The 23,763-nt window shown below is 39.5% G+C and overlaps 1 protein-coding gene across 1 annotated transcript; it reads right to left on the bottom strand.

The window, feature by feature from the left end:
* Positions 1-1,470: 1,470 nt before the first annotated feature.
* Positions 1,471-22,343, bottom strand: SLC6A19 (solute carrier family 6 member 19). The gene is made up of 12 exons (XM_062500193.1): positions 22,142-22,343; positions 13,749-13,889; positions 12,177-12,314; positions 11,078-11,259; positions 10,212-10,322; positions 9,357-9,469; positions 6,988-7,116; positions 6,124-6,280; positions 5,778-5,982; positions 5,041-5,200; positions 2,616-2,778; positions 1,471-2,050 (listed from the first exon to the last, which is right to left on the bottom strand). The coding sequence occupies exons 1-12, from the start codon at positions 22,341-22,343 to the stop codon at positions 1,844-1,846; spliced, it is 1,908 nt and encodes a 635-aa protein (XP_062356177.1). The 3' UTR covers positions 1,471-1,843.
* Between the last annotated feature and the right edge of the window lie 1,420 nt (positions 22,344-23,763).

Below are 23,763 nucleotides of genomic sequence, written 5' to 3'. Positions count from 1 at the left end.
GCTCTCCCCAGGCTGTCACAGCTCATCTACAAATATCCAGACTCACAGATGGAGCAACTCAGCTTCCCAGCGTCTTATCGGGGTTGTCTCAGAGGGCACACATGAGCTGGACACACAGGGTGGTTTGGCACAGCACTTGCACATCATCAGTGGTACCAGGGCACACACCACCATCGCTCCTTCCCCTGCTGCTTTCCTGATCAGGAGATGCCTTGGGCTGGGCTTGGATCCTTCCAGCAACACCCTGAATCCCACACCTGGCACCTGGAGCCAGCCACTTCACACATGGTGTTACTCATTCCTGGTGGCTGAGTTTTTATCAGCAGAAAAATTGGACAAAAAAATGTCATTTCCATTAAAGAGCAACATCTTCAAATAGTTTAAATAGCTACTTACATTAATGTAATTTTTAAAAATTGAAAATTGAATATAAATTAATTTAATCATTCTGATTCTGTGCAATGGGCTGCCCACAGAAGCTGTGGATGCCCCGTCCCTGCAAGTGTTCATGTCCAGGTTGGATAGAGCTTGGAGAAAACTGGCCAAATGGAAAATGCCCCTGCCCATGGCAGGGGGGTTGGAACTAAATGATCTTCAAGGTCTTTTCCAACCCAAACCATTGATTCTATGATTCCATGAAGTACACGTGCAGTGTCAGGCACTACTCTCAATTTAGAGGAGATAGGCTACACTAAAGATACATTCTGGAGTAAATATACCCTAAGTGTACCTCTTTCTTTTAAGAGAGTGTTTAGATTACAACCAGAATGAGGGTCTAAATTGGATCCATTCTCCTTTCAAAAGGTGGGAGTAGGAATTGCTGCAAGGTGATACAAGTGTATCACCATCCATATACACAGACAGCTGGATGAAGAGGATCACCCATCCAGAGGGGACTTGGACACTGTCTGCTCCAGTGGGAGCACTGCTCTAACAGTGCCCCTTTCCCTCTCTGGTGGCCACATGAGAAACGGGATCCTCACTGAGCTCCACTGGGTCACATGAAGTTAAAAAATTCAAATAGTTGTAAGACGTGTGTGTGTATGTGCATGAACCAGAGCCACCTACCTTAATGTCAACAGAGGAGAGCAAGATTTGCATCTTTGTGTGACTTGGATCTCCCATCAGCACAGATCCCACAGGCAAGTGGTGCACCCCTGGCTCATGGGTGCCACAGAAAGCAGATTTTGCTGTTTCCAGAACTGCTTCTGCCCTACTGCAAGATTGCCTCTGCTGTCATCAGCAAAAGCAGCACTATCTGCTAGGAACTTGGAAGTTAAAGGCAATTTATGAAATGTATAGAATTCTAAATTAACCAAGCTGTCATTCTCATACATAGAAATATTTTTATTAAATATTTTAAACTTCTGTATTAGACAAATAATATTAGTGGCTTTGTGCAACATAGTGGCATGTAAAGTAAAAACAATTTAATGTTCAAGAGAGGACAGCATTAAGTTACCCTTCATATTGGCCACCCAACCAGAATGATTACACATGTAAGAGTCACTTATGACATTTCATACACAGTGCATCCCCAAGCCAGGGATGAAAGCCAATTTCAAACAAACTGGCTTCAGAACTAGAAAGAGGACAAATTATTTGGCCTGGTGCCCCAATAACTTGCAAATGTCACTGTTTTGCTTCCAGGAGCCAGGCCATCAACTCTTCACAGTGCATTGCATTGTTATGCAAATGTTTACCTGGAAACAGCACATGGTTATCCTTTCACAAAAATAAAATTAACTTTGGATTCTTTAAAAACAAAAAATTTTTTTTTACTTTCCCCACTGACAGAACATCCTTCCACATTAAAAAAAAAAAAGAAAAAAAAAGAAAGGTTTTATGATGAAGACTTTAAGTTTCCATTAATGGAAGTCTCAGATGTAGCGATGAGACCAGCACGATCATTTTTTTTCTGACAGTGGTTCCTGATGGCTTTGTAGATAGCAAAGGTAGGGATGGTCAAACTGGGCACTCCAGCGAGGATTACAATGACAGCGTACACCCAGGGGGGATATTCAACCTTCTCTGTTTTGGGGAACTCCTCCTGAAACAGCAAACAACCAAGTTGTAGAAAGTCATGAGGAGCAAAAGCCTGGGAACGTGCACACATTCAATAATTCAAGTGATCAAAAATGTAATTGGAATGCTGGCCAGCCATAATGGCACAACGGTTTGCCAATTCCACAGCAGCTTTCATCTCAAGGGTTTCCAGCCTCAACTGTTTCGGACTTATTTTTACTGAAGAAATGACGTAAAGAAAATGGCATGAAAGCAGTAAAAGCCAGGAAGGGAGACTGGGGGACTGGAACACTTCCTTGGCACAAAGGAATGTGGGAATGGGGAGCCTGACAGGCCACCAGGGCATTTTGGCCAATCAGCCTTTTTGTGGGAAGGCTGAAATCAAAGGGTGAGGGGGGGCCTAAAATATTACTAAGAGGGAAATAAGGTTGCAAAGGAAGAGAAAAGAAAGGAGTCCCATTTCCATGTCTTGTGGCAAGTTTGTCAGAAAACTGTTTCAGATGGAAAATGAATATAACTGACAATGATACTCTCATTAAAGAAGAATACTTTAAATAATCATAAATAAATATTTTGGTTTACACACTTACATAGCTAGGGTTCCAAACACTGTAGAGCAGTTCTTCATTGACTTTCACCACAAAATAAAAGAAAAAGATAACTAGCATAATGAGAGGACTGACAAGTCTCCAGGTAACCTGCCAGAAGATGTTTGGCTTGTGTCCAATCATGAACTCAATATCCTTGTTAAACCTAGAAAGAAAAACAGGAGGTTCAGGCTTTAAAGCTGGGCCGGATCAAAGAATGCCTGCTCATAAACAGGGAAGCCCAAACTACCTCTTAACTGTGGTTCTCAGGAATTTGCTAATGTCAGTTTGAGACCAGAATTGACAACATCAGGAGTTGGCCCTCAGTAGTTCAAATTAAGGCTCATATCATTGCAAGTCTGGAAAATTATTTTTGGAAATGTACTATCTTGAAGATGTCTGTGAGGCATATGTGAAATAGTTTCAACAGGGAAGAGTCTATGCTGATGGATTTCTCCCCAGAACATATTGCAGTATTGCTTCACAATTTTTTGCTAAGTATCTCAGTATTGCATAAACTAAAGGGAGTGACACAATATTTTAAAAAGAACAAAAGCAAATAGAAGTAATTTAATAATTAGACTATAACATAATGCTTGCCTAATTTGGATATCTACCATTTTTCTCAGACTGAATAATGAAACAATATTTAACTTTTCACGTTATTGAAAACACATAAATAACAATTGTGTTATTTAGAGTATTCAGAGAACATGCAGTGGTCAGTGGGACAAAAATATTTCCAAGAAGAAACAAACCCTGCATTGAGAGTGGTACTGTCTGCATCAGTCCTGCATCAGAACCAATTTACGGCCACTCCATATAATGCAACATCTTGTGCACACACTCCTTAAAAAATAGTTAGTTTGGAAGTTTGGAGTTTCTGTTTTAGTCTTTTTGTCTGCATTTCCTGCATATCCTATGGGGACAAACCTGAGGGGACTATTCAGTTGGTCCTTCAACTATGAACAACACACTGAATCCACTTGGCTCTCAGTTACTATGTAAATTTATTTTATCTTTTCATCCCTAACTTCTGAGATCTAGGTGTCTTAAAATGATATGGAGCCCCATGTCCTGACTGCAGTGCAGGTTCAGGTGTAGTTCATGTGTGTCATGGATAACACACGTGTTCTCCTTCAAGCAACAGAGCCATCTTTCCACCAATGTTCCCTTCTCAGAAAAAGGCCACAGAAACTCATCTGGAGCAGATAGCATCACTTCTGGGCAGCCCTGAAAAGCTCTGTTCTCAAAGAGGGCTACAGTGATGTGTGCTGGCCAGGAACATTAAAGTTTGGTATGAGGCTCTTTTCTGAATCAAGCACAAACACACAAACGTTGCCCTCACTTTATTGACTCAACCCATGCTTGTGTCCTGGGAATAATTTTAATTTACTTTGTAAGGAGTTCTGAGATCTTAAAGGGAAGGAAAAGTGATCAACATAGACTTTTCCATCCTTAACAAATTAAAATTAGTCTTCTTTCCCAAGGGTACACCACCTAATTTACCTAACCTGATTTATGCTTCCTCAAGCAGTATAGAAGTACAGGGAAGTGGGCCACGAGGGCATTCACCCCATTGCCAGGAGCTGCAGCTGAATCTGGCACAAGTTCAAGTAGAACTTGTGGGTGACTGAATTCCTGGTACTTTATTTTCATGTTTCTTATGCATTAATTATAAACATTAAGATGCTGGAACTTGATTTATTACATCTGTAGAAAGTTGAGAGGATAATTACTCACTGCTACAACTGATAAAGTCTTGGATTTATCAGCTAAGAATGTATATCAGTAGCCTTGGATTTGCAAGGTGCTGTAAACCAGTATCTGCAGCCTGCCTGGAGATCCCTGTGTTGGACACAGGGATCATTTAGCACGCCCTGTAAACACTCCTGGGATATACTCTCTGTGTTAAACCTTCAGCTCAGTGCCAATGTGCTTGTACTTTGCTTCTGCTAATTAAATGTTTAATGCAATTGTCCCAAAGAAGGAAAGCTCTTATAAATGTCACCATATTTAAAGGCAAATGAGCTACAGTGGCTCTCAAGTAACTCTTGCAAGTATCTATATTCTGATGCCTACTTTAAAAATAAATTATTTGTGTTCTTATTATCGTGCTTCAGGGCTCTTGTTGATGCTTAATATTCTCTTCCAGTATCTTAGGGACATCTTTATTTGAACTGGCTGTTGAAGAGCATTATTTAATATAATCTATTAATAAAGTAGAAAGCTTTAATAGACAAATTCTTTACAAGAATTATTTCTTTAAGAAACCTGAAACATATAAGCAACTCTAAATTATAGCTACATCCTTTCACTGATTTCTATAACAAAAATTCTGTGCACAGAGATGCAGCAAGATTGTAGCTGTACAACAATAATCATTTTATGCATTGATATCAAGTAATGGTTAAGCTGTATTTCATACCTGTCTATTCCATAAATGTAGACAACTGAAAACATCTCACAAAATGCAATTATCAGCAGGGGAATAGAGCCAGCAAAACCATCAAATAGAGTCAGCCAGTAATTACCAGAATTCAGCACAAAAATGAAAGCTATAAAATAACACACCAAACAAACGAGACCTGTGGGAAAAAAAAACAAAATGACAGCACACTTAGGTAAAGAAAGCAAAACCAAAATGAGAAAGAAAAGTATTTCCCCAGCAGCTATAAAGCTTAAAAAGTAACTCTTGCAGCTGGAAGGCCACCACTTTATTTTTTAATGGCACTCTGGGGAGGCTGGCTTCTATTTGGGTAAAACTCTCCTAACATTGCACAGGTGGCAGATGTTGTAAACAAAAAGGGAGAAAGCTGAGGAGGTAAAACAGATCCTCTCCCTCGTAGCTGATGAGATAATGTTGCTCTGAGAGAAATCCTGCCTGGGTGAAGCACTCAGGTCCTCCACGTTCCCAATGGAGGAGACAGTGGTCATCATGAACGGGCTGATGGGCAAGCCTAAGGGCTAACATCTGTCTGCAGGCTCAGAAGGAACCCCACATGAGCCGCCCCATTTGGGAACATGAGAAAATCTTCAGTAGGTTAACGGGGAGTCTTCAGACCATTCCAGTTCAGAAGGCAGAAGCAGGGTGGGCTGCTTTTTCAGCACACAAGCTGCTCTCTGGGGGGCAGGGCGGTCACTTGTCTCTACAAAAGCACTTACCAGTAATAAGTTCCTTAGGCACTCTGGAGGGTATAATCTTGAGATCTTGTAAAGGTACAAGCACACCTTCCATATTTCCAAACATAGATGACAAACCCAAGCAGAAGAGCATGATGAAGAAGAGAATGGACCACAAAGGTGAGACGGGCATTTTGGTGATAGCTTCAGTGAAGACAATAAAGGCTAGGCCAGTTCCCTCAGCTCCCTGGGGAAGATTTAGGATCATTAACATCACATAGCACTTAAATTTACATTGGTAGTCCGTCACTGGACTTGGCAGTTAACTAGTTGTTATGCATTCCTACCATATTTAAGGTATCAGTATGTGTTAGGGTGTTATACTTACGTCATTCAGGAAAGTTTCCAGATCACAGGTTTCAAACTTGAGGGTTGCAAAAGTTGCAGGATCAGTCATGTTGCACAGCTGCTTCATTTGTTCAAAGTTATCTTGGGTTACATTACCTTCTGGCAAATCAAATGCGTTCATCAGAGTAAGAATATTTCTGAAAAAGGGAAATGTAAGTAATTTGAAATTATTAATTTCAAAGGATTCATTTACTTCAACAAACAAGTTATTTAGAGTGCAATATCAAGATCAGATTTGACATTGGAAAGTCCAGCAGATATGCATGTGCAATTCTCTTTCTTCCAAGGTGAATAGAACACTGTCTTTCATGGCATATATGATTCTAATGGACACTCTAGAAACCTGTGCAGGATTTGAGAGCCTGTCTTAGCACTGCAGACAAAACATCAGTCCCCAGACTGGGCAGCCTGTGGGAATGTCTAAGTTGTCTTCAGCTATGAATCATGCAGTTTCACAGTTGAATGTGGAGGAACTAGACTGGAAACCACAGAGTCTGACTGCCCTAGTAAAATGAGACATCTCTGATGAGACTTAAGGTTTTGAGCTCTCCAGGAGGAAACCTAAACATGGAGCTAACACAGGAACCATATGTCAGCATGGAGAATAATGTAAAATATAGTTGCTTAGGCAACATTTATGCAGGAAAGAAGATGACTTAAACAATTATCACTTTCTATGGGATATGTTCCACAAGATTCCATGTTTTTATAAGTAATGAGTGCTTCTGATGCCATGTGGGTCATTACTCAGAAACGATAAATCCATTATCAGCAGGCTAACAGAATTGCCTCAGTCAAACAAACACCTGCATATTCTGTGGGGGATTTTTTCCCAATAACTCACTTGTCAAAACAGTCATCATATCTTTCTGTGGCTCTGAATCCAATGATGGAGTATATGACTGTTGCGGCGTAGATGGAGGTGAAACCATTGATCACTGAAACGATCACAGCATCTTTCTCACAGTTGTTGCTGCAATTCAAAGAGAAGAAACAGTGGATGTCAGTCACATTCCCAAAATAAGTAGTAAAACTGGCTACCAAGACTAAGAAAAAGGTAGTCCAGGATGCATAGTTACATCAGTGTATCCTCTAAAAGCACACAAGTAGTGCTGTTAGATTTAGTAAATTGAAACTTGGTGCCTTAAGGAATTGAATAGCTATGGTCTTGGTTTCTTTTGGTGTTTTTTTTTCCCCTTCAAATAATCCGGTTCATAAGGAATAATTGTCTGAGCTTTCATGTTTGCTCATGAGAAGTAAAGTATGAGGGGCAAAAGAGTCCCCTCCTTTTCAAGCTTGTCATTGATGTGTGCAGAAACACACGTCCATGGGCTGTGCCTTCACTGCTGGTGTATTGTTCTGCAAGGTGGAAGACTGGGGCTTGAATTCAAATACTCAGGAAAAGTGAGCAGAAATCCACTTTTCATAGCACTTAGGTATGGTGAAATTGCAGTAGCCAAGAGCACTTGGGAACAGTTTTGTTTGACTGTTGAACAAAAGATGGTTCAAAATATTCTCAAGTTTTGGAAGAACAATGAAACATTATGCTGATGAGATGGGACAGAAAAATTCTTTGTATAAATGCCTCTGCTGCAAGCACTTTTTGCCAGTGTGTCTGTGCTAATACGAAGAATTTGCAGAGCTGGAAACAGGCTTTCGTCTGAGGGACAAGATAAAATATCAGTATTAAATTAGTTAATGGTTTTAAGAGAAGGCTGTAAAACAGCAGCTACCTTATTTCTCCTGGGCAGGAGAGTGCTATTGAGATAAATTTGATGTTGTCATATTTAATTTTCTGAACATGTCAAAGAGGAGACACAAGCCTGTCCAACCAAGACCTATCACACTGTGTCCTTTCCCCCTTTGTAGCACTGCAAATAGGCTTCTGCTGGATGTAGGGCATTGAGTGGAAATTCCTTGCTGTAGTCTTGTGTCAGTTTTTGCAGTGTAACACCAGATACACAGTGGCAGGCTAGAAAAACATTTCCTTCTTTTAGAGAAAGTAAGATGCTCAAGCTCCTTCTCATTATGACTTAGTGAATCCTTGACGGCATTGAAACCTTACTGTATTTTCTGGTGTTTTTGTACTCCCAAAACATCCAGGGGCAGTGTCAACTGACTTCTGGTCCAACTAGTGCTGGGTTGCAGGCGGCCCAACACCGCAGTGTAACATTCTGGAATTTTCATGGGGATTTTTTAATTATATTTCTTGGGATTTTAATGATTTTGTTCAGTTTCCTCCTTAAGTCACGAATCATTGAGCATTGAACGAACATGCAACTGCCCTGTGTGCTGGAAAACCCAGAGCACACTGCTCCTTTTCTCTGTGTCTTTGGAAAGGCGGACACTCTCAGTTCTGACCCCATGGCTGTAGGACATTGACTTGGACCTTAAGCAGGGCTTGAGACTTGAAACACCTCACACTGAGACTTGCAGGCACCAAAAATTCCAGGTGATCTTTTCAAAAACACCTGAAATCAAGAGCAGTGGCAAGGAACTTCCATCAGTGACTGAAAGGCTGCTGTGGTGTAATTGAACCCAAGCCAAAACTGAAATACAGATTTCTGAATTCATGACCAAACCACATATCCAAAACTTAATTCAGAGGTGTTTATCAAAAATATCAGGTTTAGTGAATGCCACACAGTGCTAAAGGAATGGCAGGCATCAGGCATCAAGAGGCATTGGTGTTGCTCTGATATTTGGTGAGGGAGAGTGTAGAATAGAGCACTGCATCATAATTTGCTGGCTGGCTCAGTCTCTGGGTGATGGGATTTCTCACTTCCTAGCCCCATAGCTCTCATATAAAGGAACAGAATTAAAATTTCAAGATTAGATATATCTCTTCATCTCAAAGCTAAAGTTTTAAACTGAATTCTGTGAATTGATTTGAAATATGTTCTTTACCACTGAGACCAAGGGCATCACCATGCACTGAGCACTTCCACAGAGGAAACTCCTGCTCATCAGCTGGAGGTGGGCAGCCAGTCCTCTTCTTCTATCCTGCATCACCACTTCTTTCTCCAGCAAGTGAGAACAGGGACCTGAAATCTTGGTTTGGGAGAGCTAGGAGCAGTCAGAGGAGATGCAACCTACATGTGTGAGGGGAGGCGGTCCCAGTCCCAAGTGGCACAATAGTAGGGCAAAACAGAGGTGTTCCATTTGAAAGAATGAAATATTCATATAAAATTTGGTTTTTGCCTGGATACTTACTGAACAGAGTTGTAACTGGAGAATGATATGAGGCCTCCAAAGGCCAGGGAGAAGGAGTAAAACACCTGAGCTCCTGCATCCAGCCATGTCACTGGGTTTGCCAGCTCAGTAACCTGAGGCATCAAACACACAGCTTTAAACACATCCAACACTGCTATTTAAAATGAGTATGAGAGATTTAAAACAACAATTAAAACAAGAACATTAACCATACAAAACTCACTGCTCTTGAAAAATTTCAACAAATATTTTTGTCAAACTTACTTTTTTTATATATAAAAGAAAACTATCTAAAGTGTTTATGTAAGTATTTTGAAAATTGATTTTAAAAATGCTTTGTATAGCTGATAGCTGCCATGCCTGTTTTCAGAAAAGTTGTTTATTATTTAACATTAATAATAATCATTCAGAGATCTGCTTATGGAAAATGATCCCTCTTTTAATTTTGTTTAAATACTGTTATATAATTAAGCCATTCTCTTAGGTTTTAGTTCATATGGCAGTTAGGTGGGTTCTACTCCCAAACACATGATTTATGCTTTAAATTTATGCTGGTTGCTAGGTGGAATATAGGAAAATAAATCAAATTAAAAAATGAGAACCCCACTGCTCTGTGATGATCATTCAATTCATTAGAACAGATTTTGATGGAGGATGAAGAGAAAAAAAAAAATTTGTGTATATGTACACTTGTTATATCCAATGCAGAGGATTCACCTCACAGAATCAAGATTTTTAAGGTGTTTGAGGGATAGTTAGAAAAGCACCAATGGGAGGTCTAATTTCCAATTAGTTATTAATGACAGAGAGAATTACACCATGCTTCACTGAGCAATGACCCAAGCAGTGACTTACATTAGGGGTGAAGAGATACACAATTCCATTGGTTGATCCTTTCAGGGTCAAGCCACGGATCAGGAAAATGGTAAGCACCACGTATGGGAGAGTTGATGTCACATACACAGCCTGCACCAAAGAAAAGAAAATGTAAATAAACCACTCAAATAAAACAAAGCACTGAAATAAAAAAGAGAGAAGAAAATAGAGAAATATGTGTGGTGTGGTGACTAACAATAACGGCAAGTTTCAAGTGAGTCACAATTAGCATACTACAGTAATTTAACATACTTTCAGTAATGAAATAGTATTTTTGGTACATTTTGACAGTAAACATTGTTTTGAACAATGGTAGTCTGTTTAAGAGAAATTGTCATTGTTGAAATTCAATTCAGATCATTCAAAAACAGCCCCCTGAGACCACACTGATGCAAGGATGGACTCTCAGGTCTTTGCTGGGCACAAGAACATTGGTCACCCTTCTGTAGAGATAACATTTGTGACTTTAACAAACCCAAATAAATCTGTATAGGTATGTTTTGACGAGAATAGCCATAATAAAAAACAGTCCCTTGATCCTGCATTAAAAAATAATATTAGTGTTGAAGTGATAATACTTAAAAATGTGTTGCTAGGACTTGTAAGGACAAGGAAGACTCACAACAAATTGGCTATAAAAATCTTCACATAAATCAAATCAAGCCAGATTCCATTTCATTCACATTTATTCTTCAAAAAGCAGTCCTAGTGATGACACAAAATTTTGGACATGCTTTCACTCAAAAACTAGACAGATTCTACAGCATTATTAATTACGTATAAATAAGGGATCACAATAGCATGATTCATATAATCTCATAAAAAGTCCCCCCAAGACAGAATACCTTTCCTGTTGTTTCAATGCCTCTGATTGTGCAAACGTACAACACACCCCATGCACATGTTAAACACAGCAAAAGCCACCACTGGATACTGCCAGAATCCTCAATGGAAGTGGAGATGTTCAGTGTTTCTCTGTACCAGAAGTAATCTACAGGAGAGCTCTTGGCACACTCTTCTACATAATCTGTAACCACAAAATGGTTGTCATTCTGTATGTCTTTTATTTACCGGGGGAAAAAAAGGAAGCTAAGTAACAAACATCAGTGTTTTAAAGTGTTCTACTTAATGCCAATGGATTTATTGTTGGCATATTTTCAGATCTTTGGAGGCTAGTTTCATGGCAAAATGAGAGATTTAAAAGACAGTTGTCTAATAAGTATTTTAATACAGTGACTCTTCCTCTCCCACACCTCCCTCCTTTCCCACACCTCCTTCAGCAGTATTTTGTCTTCTGTTTCGTGGGGCATTGTTCAAGGTCTTGTCAGCTCAAGCTGAATCCTCAGCTCCCTCCACTGCCCTGACCTGCCTTTAAATGAAGCTTTCCATGCTTATCCTGGGAGGAGAGGAGCAGAGCACTCTGAACAGCTGTTCCCAGACCCAGCAGAAAAACCTGCCTGACACAGTGTCATGCAGGGCTGACTATGGAAAACAAAGCTGCTGTCACCAAGCAGTCTCCAAGGAGCTGTCGAGTTGTCATGTTGAGAGATGCAGGTGTTTCAAATGGATTATGCATTGTTTTTTTCCCTTTCCAATGTGCTAACAGAGGGCTGCTGGTGAAGAGATGGATGAAACACATTGCCTAAATCTGGAAAATGTTAATGTTCATACTAGATCTGGACTTAATGAATATTCTGTATATGAACATATCTGTCAAAATCTACCATGAAGTTTTATTAAAAAACCAAAATTTGTCTCAAAGATTAAGTGCTGGCCACATTTTATTTAATGTGAGTTTGTACAAAATACAAGTATCAAATAGTGCAATGTGCCTGACAGGTCTGCCATGCCTCACTGATATTTCACAGAAAGACTCATTTAGGGTAGCTGTTAGAAACAGAAACCTGTGCTGGGAAACAAAATACAGTATTTTATAAAATATACCTGTTTTGCTATCATTAAGAGGACACGTGCTCCAAGGCAGGGGCTCTTGGAAGGAGTTGAAGAAATACCACATCACACAGGCAATAATAGTATTATAATATAAGCCCACCAGGAAAGATACAAACATTGATGCTATGCCTGGGAAAAAAAAATCAGAACACCCTGTAAATTGCAACACTCTTATCTTCAAGATATGTCAAAGTACATGATATCAAACTCCACCGTTCTTTCCTCCCCTGCTGCATTTTGGATGTAGGTTTACCACTGTGAATTTGTTCCCAAAAGGTTGGAGAGGTGAGTCCTATGCAGAGTTACAGCCTAAAAACTCCCTGAGACTGAAGGTGATGCCCACTTAGGAGCCAGATTTATGAGAAGACATACACACACCACACAATCTGGTTCACAGCCTTGTCAGTTGATATCCAGGGAGTTTGGGATGCTGTACACATGTAAAGCTCAACTGACTTGGGATTTTGATTAAATGAGACTGAAATATTTCCTTCTTCCACAATGTCCCTGCAAAGGTCAACAAAGGTGAAGTTGTATAGGATGGTTGGCTGCCAGGAGGCACAGTCTGTGACCAGGTACAGAATTCACGCTGGTATCTGTCCTCCTCTGCCTGTTCCCAAGTAATCAACCTCTGATGACTTTTCTGGCAGACACTAAGTGCTAATCATTAGCTCCTGAGAGCTCTTGGGTTCTAAAGAATCTTGAAAAATTGCAGATGCAATGAACAATTATCTTTCATAACTGATTTACAAATGCAGTGGATGCCAAAACAGTCCTCTTTCTTCCCTTTCAAGTGTGTGGTTGAGGTTGGAAGGGACCTCTGGAGGTCACCTGGTCCAACCCCCTGCTCAAGCCCGGCCACCCAAAGTGGTTGCCCAGGATCATGTCCAGACAGACTTTGAGTATCTCTGAGGCTGGAGACTCTACAACCTCCCTGGTTAGCCTGTGCCAGCCCCTGCTCACCCTCACTGTGTTTCCTGATGTCCAGAGGCATCTCCTGTGTTTCCTGTGTAATGAGGCAGCTGTGGAGACTTCTATGCTGTGTGCATAATTCTGCTTTTAGTACATTTTCAAATGGACTGTTAGAATACTTGGAAGTTTGGTACAGAGGTGAGGAAATATTTTCTGTGAAATACTGTTTCTATGGCTTTTGGAATGGTAACTCTCAGATGCAAAAAATTAAAATTAGGTGGATCTGAGGTCTATCAGATAAAGATTCAACTAACGTTTATCCACAGGACAGTTGAAGAACAATTTTTGGCACACCTAAAGACTCATCCTAATGGTAAAAACAGCCAGTATGGATAACACAGAAAATATCTCTGAGGCCTGAAATTGGTCTCGGATTAGATTAGGGTTTTAACAGGGCCCATGGTACTTGGGAATATGAACACAAAATTGTGCTTGTGCTTTATCATGATTAATTTGACCTACCATCGATGATTAGGAAGAGGGGAAAACTAATATATCCTGAAATCTCTAAAACTAAAAATAAAACCCATATTTGTTTTTTAGATCATCAGTTCAGAGACTTGTGCTTTCTCAGGCAGCTTTTTGACTTACCAACCCCTTTCAGGGTAGGGTGGATAGAGCTCCATACGCCCACACTACCTTTCCTCAGCCTTTGACCAATGGCAAACTCAAGATGAAGCAGGGGGATACCCTCCAGGACTAGCAAAATCAGGAAAGGGATCATGAAGGCTCCTGGAATGGATAAGAAAAATAACGATTCCAATCGGTGAATTACTAAAACAAACAAAAACCATTAACTTTGTGAGAAATCAACATGGTAAGCAACCTGCAAGCATCTTTGTGGAAACCCTTCCCTGTTTTCTGAGCAATGCTTTTCCTGATTGCCCAGGCATGGTACTCGATTACGTATGTAGTTTCAGGTAGGAATTCATATTCTTCCTGAGTGACACACATAAATAGAAATTATACACTCTCAAGGTTAAAATTTGAAAAAGCCACCTTTGAATTGCAAGTGAAGGAAAGGTAGCTACTCTCCTGGAATTACTTAATTACTTTCCTCCCCCATGGTTTTTTTTTTTTTCCCTGCTAAATATTATGGTTTTATAGCTGTGACTCATGCAAAGTATATGAAATAGTTGAATGAGGTAAACAAAGTACCTTTAAATATTAGGCAGGAGCCTTGGGTTGTCTGCCTGAAAAAACAGTAAGATCTTGGCATCTGTGTTCTACAACTTTTGTGTTTGATTAGAAGATATTTGAAGTACAGGGTTCAAACCCTGTTAATTACAATAAAACTGGTTAGGATAGGACAAGTATTCTTAATTAATTTTTTCCTGAACAAGGTGTACCTTGGATTTGGGAGGTAACACACTGGACTATGAAAGTGCAGAGTCAAATGCTTGAATATTGCTACACATTAGAATTATGGTTATCTGTCATCACAAGATGGCTTTAACTTCCCAATCTAAATAGGAGCAAGTAATCTGAATGCAATGAAAATAATATAGACCAGATTGTTAAGGGTTCGGGTCTGGGTATTTATCGACTTTTTCTCATGTGTGCAATGAAATCAGATAGTAAGTGAAAAAGGAAATTTGAAGAATGAAAACCATTCCAGAAATTAAAATTTACTTCCTGGGGATTCCAAGCTGTCAAGAAGGCAGGTGAGCTGTGAACACCCAGCACATCTTTTAATTTTTTTTTCCTTTCTTCTTTTTGTGTCTGTGCAAGGATGGTCATGGGACCCCTTTATCTGACTGCTCTGTCATAGATACTCGAAGACATCTTGTACAGCATCTTAATAAAGGTACCTCTGTAAGCATCTGGAGGAAGTCCCCTGAGGCTGATAGAACACTCTTGCCATGTCCACCATAGAAGGTGGCTCAACTCTGAGAGTTCTGCAGCAAATTTTACACACTGTGCTCTCGACAGGGAGAGCTGTGGTGTTGGGACTGTGCTGCTGCTGCTGAATCTCCCCGTCCTGGAGGGAAAGCCATGTCTGCTCAAACTGCTAGAACTGCGTGAGTGGAGGTGAACTGTGCATTTAAGATTAATGATAAAAAATGGAGCCTAAATCAGATTATCAGTCTGCCTGCTGTGTGCTGAAAGCAAAAGGTTTAGACTACCTTTGAATGCTTTCTAAGGCTGCATAGGAAACAGCCTGATCTTCCCCCCTCTTCTGCCAACAGAGATGGTAGCTATCAGAAAAGATTTTTCTTAGGTATGATAAGGAGTGATTGGTCATAGCTTGAAAAGACTATAAAAGTTGTACATTTCCTTATTCAATAAGATCTTTGACCAGGGAGATAATTTCTAATCAACTCCTCAAGTGTTCTTACTGTAACCTGAGCAAAAAAGGTGATGTATCTCCATTAGGAGCACCTTAGCTGAACTAACTGCCAGTCCATGCTTAAGTTTCAAGGCATGATCTAAAATCACTGGAACCTGAGTTTCAAAGAGTGACAAGGACTTATCCTCAGTGCAAATAGGGAGTGTTTGGATCAAGTAGCTGTACAGATCCGTCTTCTGGACTTAACTGTTACCATTGCTCAAGAGAGAATTGAGAATTTATCACAGAGAATGGAGAGTGTGGTAGAGCAGAGACCTATATGGCATCTGAAAGGGCAGGTAACAAGAAAAGATCCAGATAAGGCATTCATACAAACTCTTCAGGGTCAGATTTCAGACTTTTGTGAGGTGTCTTCGGCTTGAAACAGAAAGAATACTCTGGAGTTTAAAACTGCTGGTATAAAAACAATGATTGTGTCCTTCTCTGATCTTACCCTCATGAGAGCTCCTGGTCAGAGTGTGACACGAGGGAAACCGTGTCAGGCTGACATGGGGTTGGAGCACAGGGCATATTTATGGCTGCTTGCACTTCCATGCACTGGTAAGTAGCTCTGTCTTTGTGAAAGGCCAGAGACTCTGTGTGTGGAGGTTGTTCCCACTGACCCTCCCATCAGGAGGGGGAGGATGGGTTCCCTCCCATCAGGAAAGGAAGCCATCAGGATGTAAGGGGATGGAGCGCAACAGTGAGGGTGTCCTCATTGCATACACTGCAAAAATCTTGTTTACTATGAAAGCAAAAGTAAAATAGTTATGAGAAGTGTTATTCACAGAAAGAGGGTGGAGAATCAGCAGAGGGCAAACTATTTGAAGCCAAAATTGCATGCCCTGCATGTTCAGTCAGATTAATAGGGGTCCTTAGGTGCACATTACTGCATGTTCCAGCACAGCTAAGGAAGTCCATAAAGAAAAAAATGGGACAAGCCTTTAGAAACTGAAAGGACAAGACAGTCAGTTCCTTGCAGTGACAGAGTTTGACACAGTTTTAGTGAGTCCCAGAACCTTTGACAACACGGGCAAAACCTTTGCACTGTCAACAGTGATGCCAGGCACAGGTGGATGAGGAGTCCATTGCCATTTCTGGCTTAGAAGCCTTTCAGCTGCCAGTCAACAAAGCATGGAGAGAGGGCTGCCCTGTCACATCTGACAGTAGTAGCTCCTGCAGCCAGTAAATTTGTAGAGGTCCCTGGAGGGCTGGGAAACAGAGGAAAGAACCTTGTTTCGGAAGAGCTCCTAGGTCCTCACAAATTGGAATAAGCCCTCTGTGTTTCACAGGTTTGTGACATGAAAATACATAGTCAGAAAGACATGAGTCAGGAATTGCCCGCTTTAGCACTGACACCATTTGTAACAATATCTCAACTAAGACCACGATGCTAAACTTGATTTTGAAAATAGGTGAGTTCACTTTCCTCAAAACTAGGGTGGATCATCAGGGTTCATTCTTTCCTGGCATTACAAGGTAGCCACTTTTCTGCAAAGTGAGACAGGACCAGCCTGAGGTTCCTAGATCTATCACAGAGCTGCTCCACACTAATGCAAGGCTGCTCTTGCAAGGACTAAATGGTCTCTTGAGAAGAGGATGTAGCTGAGATGTGAGAAGTGAGGAAGAAAATAAATGAAATACTCTTATTCTTGGAGACGATGTCCACATAATCCTTTTCTGGAAGGGATAGACTGACAGAACAAAGAGAAGAATAGTCAGCAAAGTTTAGCAAACATCTCTACAAATAACAAATCATAATGAGTCCTTCAGTCTTTGACTAACAAAAAGTATATCTCAGTTTTTCTTCTGGCTTTCCTCTGAAACATTTTCAATTTGTCAGTCTTAATTATTACAGTAGTAACTAGGTTTTAATTCAAGCAAGGTTTTTAAAATCAATGAACAACACTGATTTTACAAATTGTTAATTTTTTAGTAAGAAGGTTTTTGTGTGTGTGGATAAATGACATGCTTTATAGAAGTCTGATAATACCATGTCTGTACAGCTACCTTTGGCAATCAGCTTCAAAAAAATTACCAAAAAAAATCACTTTTCAGTGATTTGTCATTAATCCTGATGTGTGGAATGTGTCACAAAGAGCTCAGCATTTTATGCATTTGAAACTACCAATATTTAGCTGTAGGAATATTTTTATACTTGCAAGAGAAATAAAATAATAACTCTCAATTACATATGACACTTCTCTTTCTTGGGGTCCTTGGTTTCTAGGGTTCAATTCTAGCAGTCAGCTCAGAAATCCATATCTGCTGCATTTTCCCTTTCTCTCAATTTCTCCCCAAACTTTCAGGAAGAAGCTATAATGGAATAATTTGACTTGGACAAGCTGCTGTATAGAATCATAGAGTCATTATGGTTGGAAAAGACCTATAAGATAATGGAGTCCAACCACTAATCACAGTGTTCACCACTATACACTGTCCCCAGGTGCCACACCCACACACCTTTAGAACACTTATGGGTTCATATGGGACACAAAAAAATAAATTAATACTTTTAAAGATGCCACATTTTTATGATCTTAGCAAATGAACCAATGATCTGAAAATAGACTCTGTATAGATGTACACAAACAATGATTGATAGTCCAGACCAAAAACCTTACAACTGAGATATTAGATTCTCATCCTGGTTCACTACTGTATTTCAAAACAAATAATATTTGGTTTGAACATCTGTATAGCTGTTATTTGCTCTCTAATATAAAAGCTTCTTATGTCAAATTGAAAAATATCATTATTGCTTGCACATAGTTCCTCACAAAGGGAAGGCAGGAAGACTTAGATGGAGATGTTTTACTATACTAATATATTCTTAGACCTCAGCTGTAGCAACACGTTATTTCATCAACTGCTAAGTGAGGAATTGCTGATGTCATTATTGTCCCTTCTTTCAATGTGGCATGCACAGAGAGAAAGTTCTCCCTCATGCAGTGGCAAGGTTTCCATACGCGGGCTGTAGACTGAGATACTTCTTTTTAAATCAATGGTTTAAACATTAAATATGCATCCTCTTTTTTTTATAATGGTCATCAGGGATAAAATGAAAATGTTTAACAGTTGATTAAATGACATGTTGCTCAATAAAGATTAAACAAAAGCTATAAGCAATGTCAGAGAGCTATCAAATGAAGGGAAACTTCAATCTCATTAAGCTGGTGAAATCACTGAGGCAAACACCACACCTTTTAAATTGTGTGCATATCGGACTCTATTCCACCTTCGGTAGTGATGGATTTGTCAACTTTTAAGACATTAAAGAATAAAATGTGCTTTGCTCTACTAATTTTCACTGGAGTAAATATTCTATTTTAAAATACAAAAACTCATTATCTGTGACAACAGAAGTAGGTAACCACCAATTTATTTTTGTGTGTTGAGGTAGCTCAGTGTGAAGAAACACTGTCATATTGTTGTGCTTAGGAAGAAGCAGCTCTTTGACAATACCGGATTTAAGTTCAACATTTGAAAATAAGCATTACTTATAAACTCAGTGCTCTTAACTACCTTCACTGCAGACAATTTGCAGAGGAAAGATCCACCTTTTTTTAAGTCCAAGTACCCACACAAGGGTAAATTTTTTACTTCACTGTATTCCATTTATGTTTCATCAGGTATGTAACATGTACAAGGGCCAGTTCACAAAGTAGGAGGACATCCAGACACGTTCAGGAGTGTCCTTGGCTGAAACACTCTCCACACCATTGCTACCAGACCTCACTCACCCAGAATGATCCAAACATTCATCCATATAACTCATATTCAAAAAGAAAGAAGTTAACATAGCAAAACCAATCCTTAGAAACAATTTTCAGGAGATAGTCTATGTAACCTTGATTCTGCACACACTGATATCTGATATGTGGTCACACAGGACTCTTTCACATCCTGCAGAGCAAAGAGCTGGTTGGTTGTCTTTTTTTAAAAAAAATCTCTTAATGCACAACCACAATCCACCATCATATCCAATGTGAGCTTTACGACTCTAAAATAATCACTCCAGGAACGATCTGAGGAGGAACAGAATCCCCATTTCCAGTGGGAGAGCAGGAACAGGGATTCCTCTTGCTCTGGACCCAGGATTCAGTGAAGAGATATCTTGAGGACACAAAGTATGAAGACAAACACCATACAGGGTAAAGGCAATTTAACTACTGGGGCAGAATGGTATTTTCTCAGTGAACTCATTTTTGCTTTCTAGTGGATAATTTGGAAAAAGGTGCATAATGTTACAGCTTTTTCCTTACTCTGTTATAGAGGCACATCTGTGCCCCTGAGTGGACCACATAAATTCAAAGATGAATGAATCGTTTGGCCACCATATTGAGGGGCAAAGACTAAGGCAAAACTTTCCCAAAATGTCTAGTAAATACACTTTTCCAGTTGGATGTAGGTGAAACTGGATAGAGGGAGCACAGCTGAGGTAGGGTGTCATACAGAATGACTACCACAAGCATCCTGTTCTGGAGTGGTGTCAGGGAGTTTCCTTCATCAGTCTGACAGCTGCAATCCAAGATGTTGCAGTGCTGCCTCTACTGGGTCCTTGGTTTGCTGCAAACATGGCTGAATGGGAATTAGAGATGCAGGAGCCAGAAAATCTCATGAGGCAGAGATTGTCTCAGGACCAAAATATCTTCAGAAATAAAAACTTTGAGATATTATTATCTTATTGTTTTTACAATGCAAATGTTCAAGTGTTCAATCACAGGTTCAAATTCAAAGGCATCCATCCAAAAAGCAGGCAGTCTTTTTTTGTTTTTTCCCTGATTTAAGGGAGAAGCCTGAGAACAGAAACTGTAATGGGAGGAGAACAGTGGTGGCAAGAGTTGGATTTAGAGCTATCATGAGAGGCTGAGGTGCACTGTACAGCAGAGGAGGAGGAGGAAGAGGGGGCGAAGGAGGAGGAGGGATTGCACAATAGCTCTCCATCCTTATGTGCGATGAAATTAGGGATTCCTTTCTAAGAAGTCACAGGAAGACATTTTTCTTGTGTTTATTGATACGAGTCACAGCATTTGGTGCTGTGCAGAAGAATATTAGAGAAGGTAGCAAGTCTAACTAGAAGGACACGTATTGAGCATTAGCTTATAAGTTCTTTGCCAAGTGCTCCCTTTCAAATTCTGCCTAAAATTTGAGTGAGAGAGTCCCAGGGGAAAAAGAAGCCAAGGTTAACTGCTGTCAGTGTTCCTGACAAGAGAAAGGACAGTTTACAGGATGATGAGAAAGAAAAATAATTGCTGCCAGAGGATTGACATACATACAAGCAATTCATAAATCTTCACTGACATGAGTGATAAAATCATGATTCATGCCAAGTTCTTTGCATTTGTTAGGTACTTGCTTTTCAGCTGTATTTCACATGACTAGAACACAAGAGAAAGACCAAAAAGCAGGGAAGTGCCTATAAATCCACCCTGGAAAACAGGACATGTCCACTTTCTAAAACTAAGTTTAAAAACCTGAGAAGCCAATGAGTGCCATCAGTTTTGAAGATATACATCCACTTTTTTCAAATTAAAATTGTCAAATATAGAAAACAGCTTCTGACTGTGTGTGTTTTGTACCTTTTTTTGCTTCAAGGGCTGACTTTGCTGCAAATGACCTCAAGTTTGCACTGCAAACTCTAAATATCAGCCCACGTTAGAGAAATCTTAATGATAAATCATCTCTTCTTGCAACTGAGCCACCTGTTGTTCCATGCCCCTGAGTCTGTGTGAGCAACTCCCAATAGAACCCTCACTTGCCCCTACTCTAACTAGGAGAGCTATTTTTAAACATCTCACCATGCACATGTGAAAGAATATTACTTTGAAATACTGTTCTTAAGCCAAAATTTTTCTTCCAAGACCAAACATTACAAAGGCACAAATACATTTTACACATATCACAGAGTGAAACATAGACAATAACCAGATAGTAGACAGAAAAGTCTGTAAGAAAATAAAAAAATTATGTTGTTGTAAAATATTTAAGCAATGATTCATCTTAAAATTATCTTTCGAAACAAACAGCAAAAGAAACAAAATTTTTAATATGGTCATTTAGTCCTTACCCAAACCTTAAGGAGTCTCAGTAAATTATACAGTAAATAATATACGCTTGGATTTTAAATTATTTAATAACACCAACTGCTAAACAAATATTCTTAATGTTAACTTCATTCATTATGTTAATCCTAGCACAAATTACATAAACACTGACTCTACAGGTAATACATGGATCAGTCTGAACCCAATGAAAAACCTATTGTAAAAAGGTCATTTGGTATCATGATCAGAATCATAGTCCCAAGCAGTTTATTAATATTTTAAATACACACTATATATATGTATTTATGTAAAGCAACATTGGGTTTAGATTGAGAAAATAAACTATGCACATGACAGTGGAAGACTTGCTTGATCAGTCCTGTGTCCTGAAATAAAAAAGACCCTTCCTTTTCTTCCACCACTAAGGTGACTTCAGTGGGTGATCATGCCCTGTGAAATTACCTTCTTTGTTATACAGTCTTCTAGGGAGAACATCACTGTTCTCACAGGACCTGAACAATTCTAAACATATTTCATTATTTGCTTATCAATAGAGAGATTAAACATGGTTTATACCCAAAATTAGTTAAGATGTATTAAAGACATACCTCCTCCATGGCTCTGACAGAGATATGGGAATCTCCAGACATTTCCTAAGCCCACACAAAACCCTACACATGTCAGCATATACTGCGCCTTGTTGTCCCATTTCGGTCTGGAGTCTGCCTCTTCTTTTTCAAGGACCTCAAGTTCAGCACGGGAAGGTATCCTGTCCTCCAGGCCAGGATTGGGCAGTTTCAGCTTTACCATGTTTTAAATTTCCTGCCTGAAAGTGCTGCCAATGAGGAATAATGAGAAAGGCAGCTTGTCAGAACCCTGCTCAAAGAGACCATCTATTCACTCTCTTCAGCTATATATACTGAACCTTTGGCACTGGACCTGTAAGTGCAGGCTTGTGGTAAAAAGAAGCGTCAGCAAATCATTCAATTGACCAAGTCAGCTCTGACACTTATTAATGCTTTATCTGCCAAGGTTTTTACTGAGCAGCTTGTTCATCTAGTAGAATACATTGATTTCAGCTAATGTAATTCAGGAGATAATTTGGCTATAAACCCTAATCGCCTATAAGGATATGTAACACCCCTTGCCACTCCCCTGTTTAAACTCACTTAAATACAAATACAGCCCTAGCAAATGAGGAATAGTAGGATTCCACTGGCCTCAGACTAAATATAGAGATTTCATATAATTTTTTATTAGGAAGATAAACTGACTGTGACTCACCATCACGTTCAGTTTCCAATTGTGTATGCTTGCAAAATTGTATGCTTCATAATAAATGATTCTCTGTAATAGATTATACTCTACTAAACGTTCTGACCAAAAGGATGGAGAATGAAAGGGATTATAAAATCTGACCTTTAAAGTCATAAGCATAATCTGCTTACCCCAACACCTCTAATCAGTACAGAACAAGGTCTGAAGAACATCATGTCTTTCTTATAAATGGTCTTGAAATCAAAGGTCCCTTCACCTTTTCAGTGACCCTAGATATAGTGGACAAAATTAAAAACCAGGACACTGATTAACAAATATCACAGATACTAGTCCTATCCTCCTTATTTCAGCACAATCATAACAAAACTGTTCCCTTTGAACCTGGTAGTTTCCAAAAGATAAGTCACGTGTCACTGAAGACTATATCTAAAATCCAACACTGTAAATGTCATAAGAAATATTGTCAGCTACAGGCTCATTGCATGCAGTGATACAGGGTGAAAGTAAAGAAGTAGGAGAGATCTTGTAAGTCCAGCCCCTGGAAAAAGAGGTGAACACATCATAGTATCCCTTTGTAATCTTATCATGCTTATTCAAAGTTGATTTCAAAGGCTGTTCAATATCTTAGTAATAGGTATTAATATTTCCCTAACATGACATGAAATACCTCTCAGTCTGCCTAGTGATAATGCCTTTTTCACAACCCTGCTGGGTCTTTGGGTGTGCTATCTCCATTTAACCATTGGAACAGCAACTTTCTTCTCCTTTACTGATTCAAATTAAGTATTTCCTAGCTTGTGGCAGAACTTCCTTTCCTAAGTTGCTGAAAGTGTAAGTTCAATTTCACTCAGTTTCTGCTACTCCAGTGCATTGAGATGCACAGGTCTCCCTGAATGATACTATTACAGCGTTCCAAAACATTCTGAGAATATGCCAGGAACATTTAATTACC

The sequence above is a fragment of the Cinclus cinclus genome, chromosome 1 (genome assembly GCF_963662255.1).
Source record: "Cinclus cinclus chromosome 1, bCinCin1.1, whole genome shotgun sequence".
Classification (NCBI taxonomy): Eukaryota; Metazoa; Chordata; class Aves; order Passeriformes; family Cinclidae; genus Cinclus; species Cinclus cinclus.
The sequence above is the reverse complement of the archived record's forward strand: the minus strand, read 5'-3'. Positions and strand labels throughout refer to the sequence as shown.

Coding starts and splice junctions, on each gene's coding strand:
- SLC6A19 (XM_062500193.1), bottom strand. CDS start 22,343: ATGGTAAAGCTGAAACTGCCCAATCCTGGCCTGGAGGACAGGATACCT. Junction 5,201..5,777: donor GCCTAAGGAACTTATTACTG/GTAAGTGCTTTT, acceptor TTTTTCCCACAG/GTCTCGTTTGTTTGGTGTGT. Junction 2,051..2,615: donor GTGTTTGGAACCCTAGCTAT/GTAAGTGTGTAA, acceptor TTGCTGTTTCAG/GAGGAGTTCCCCAAAACAGA.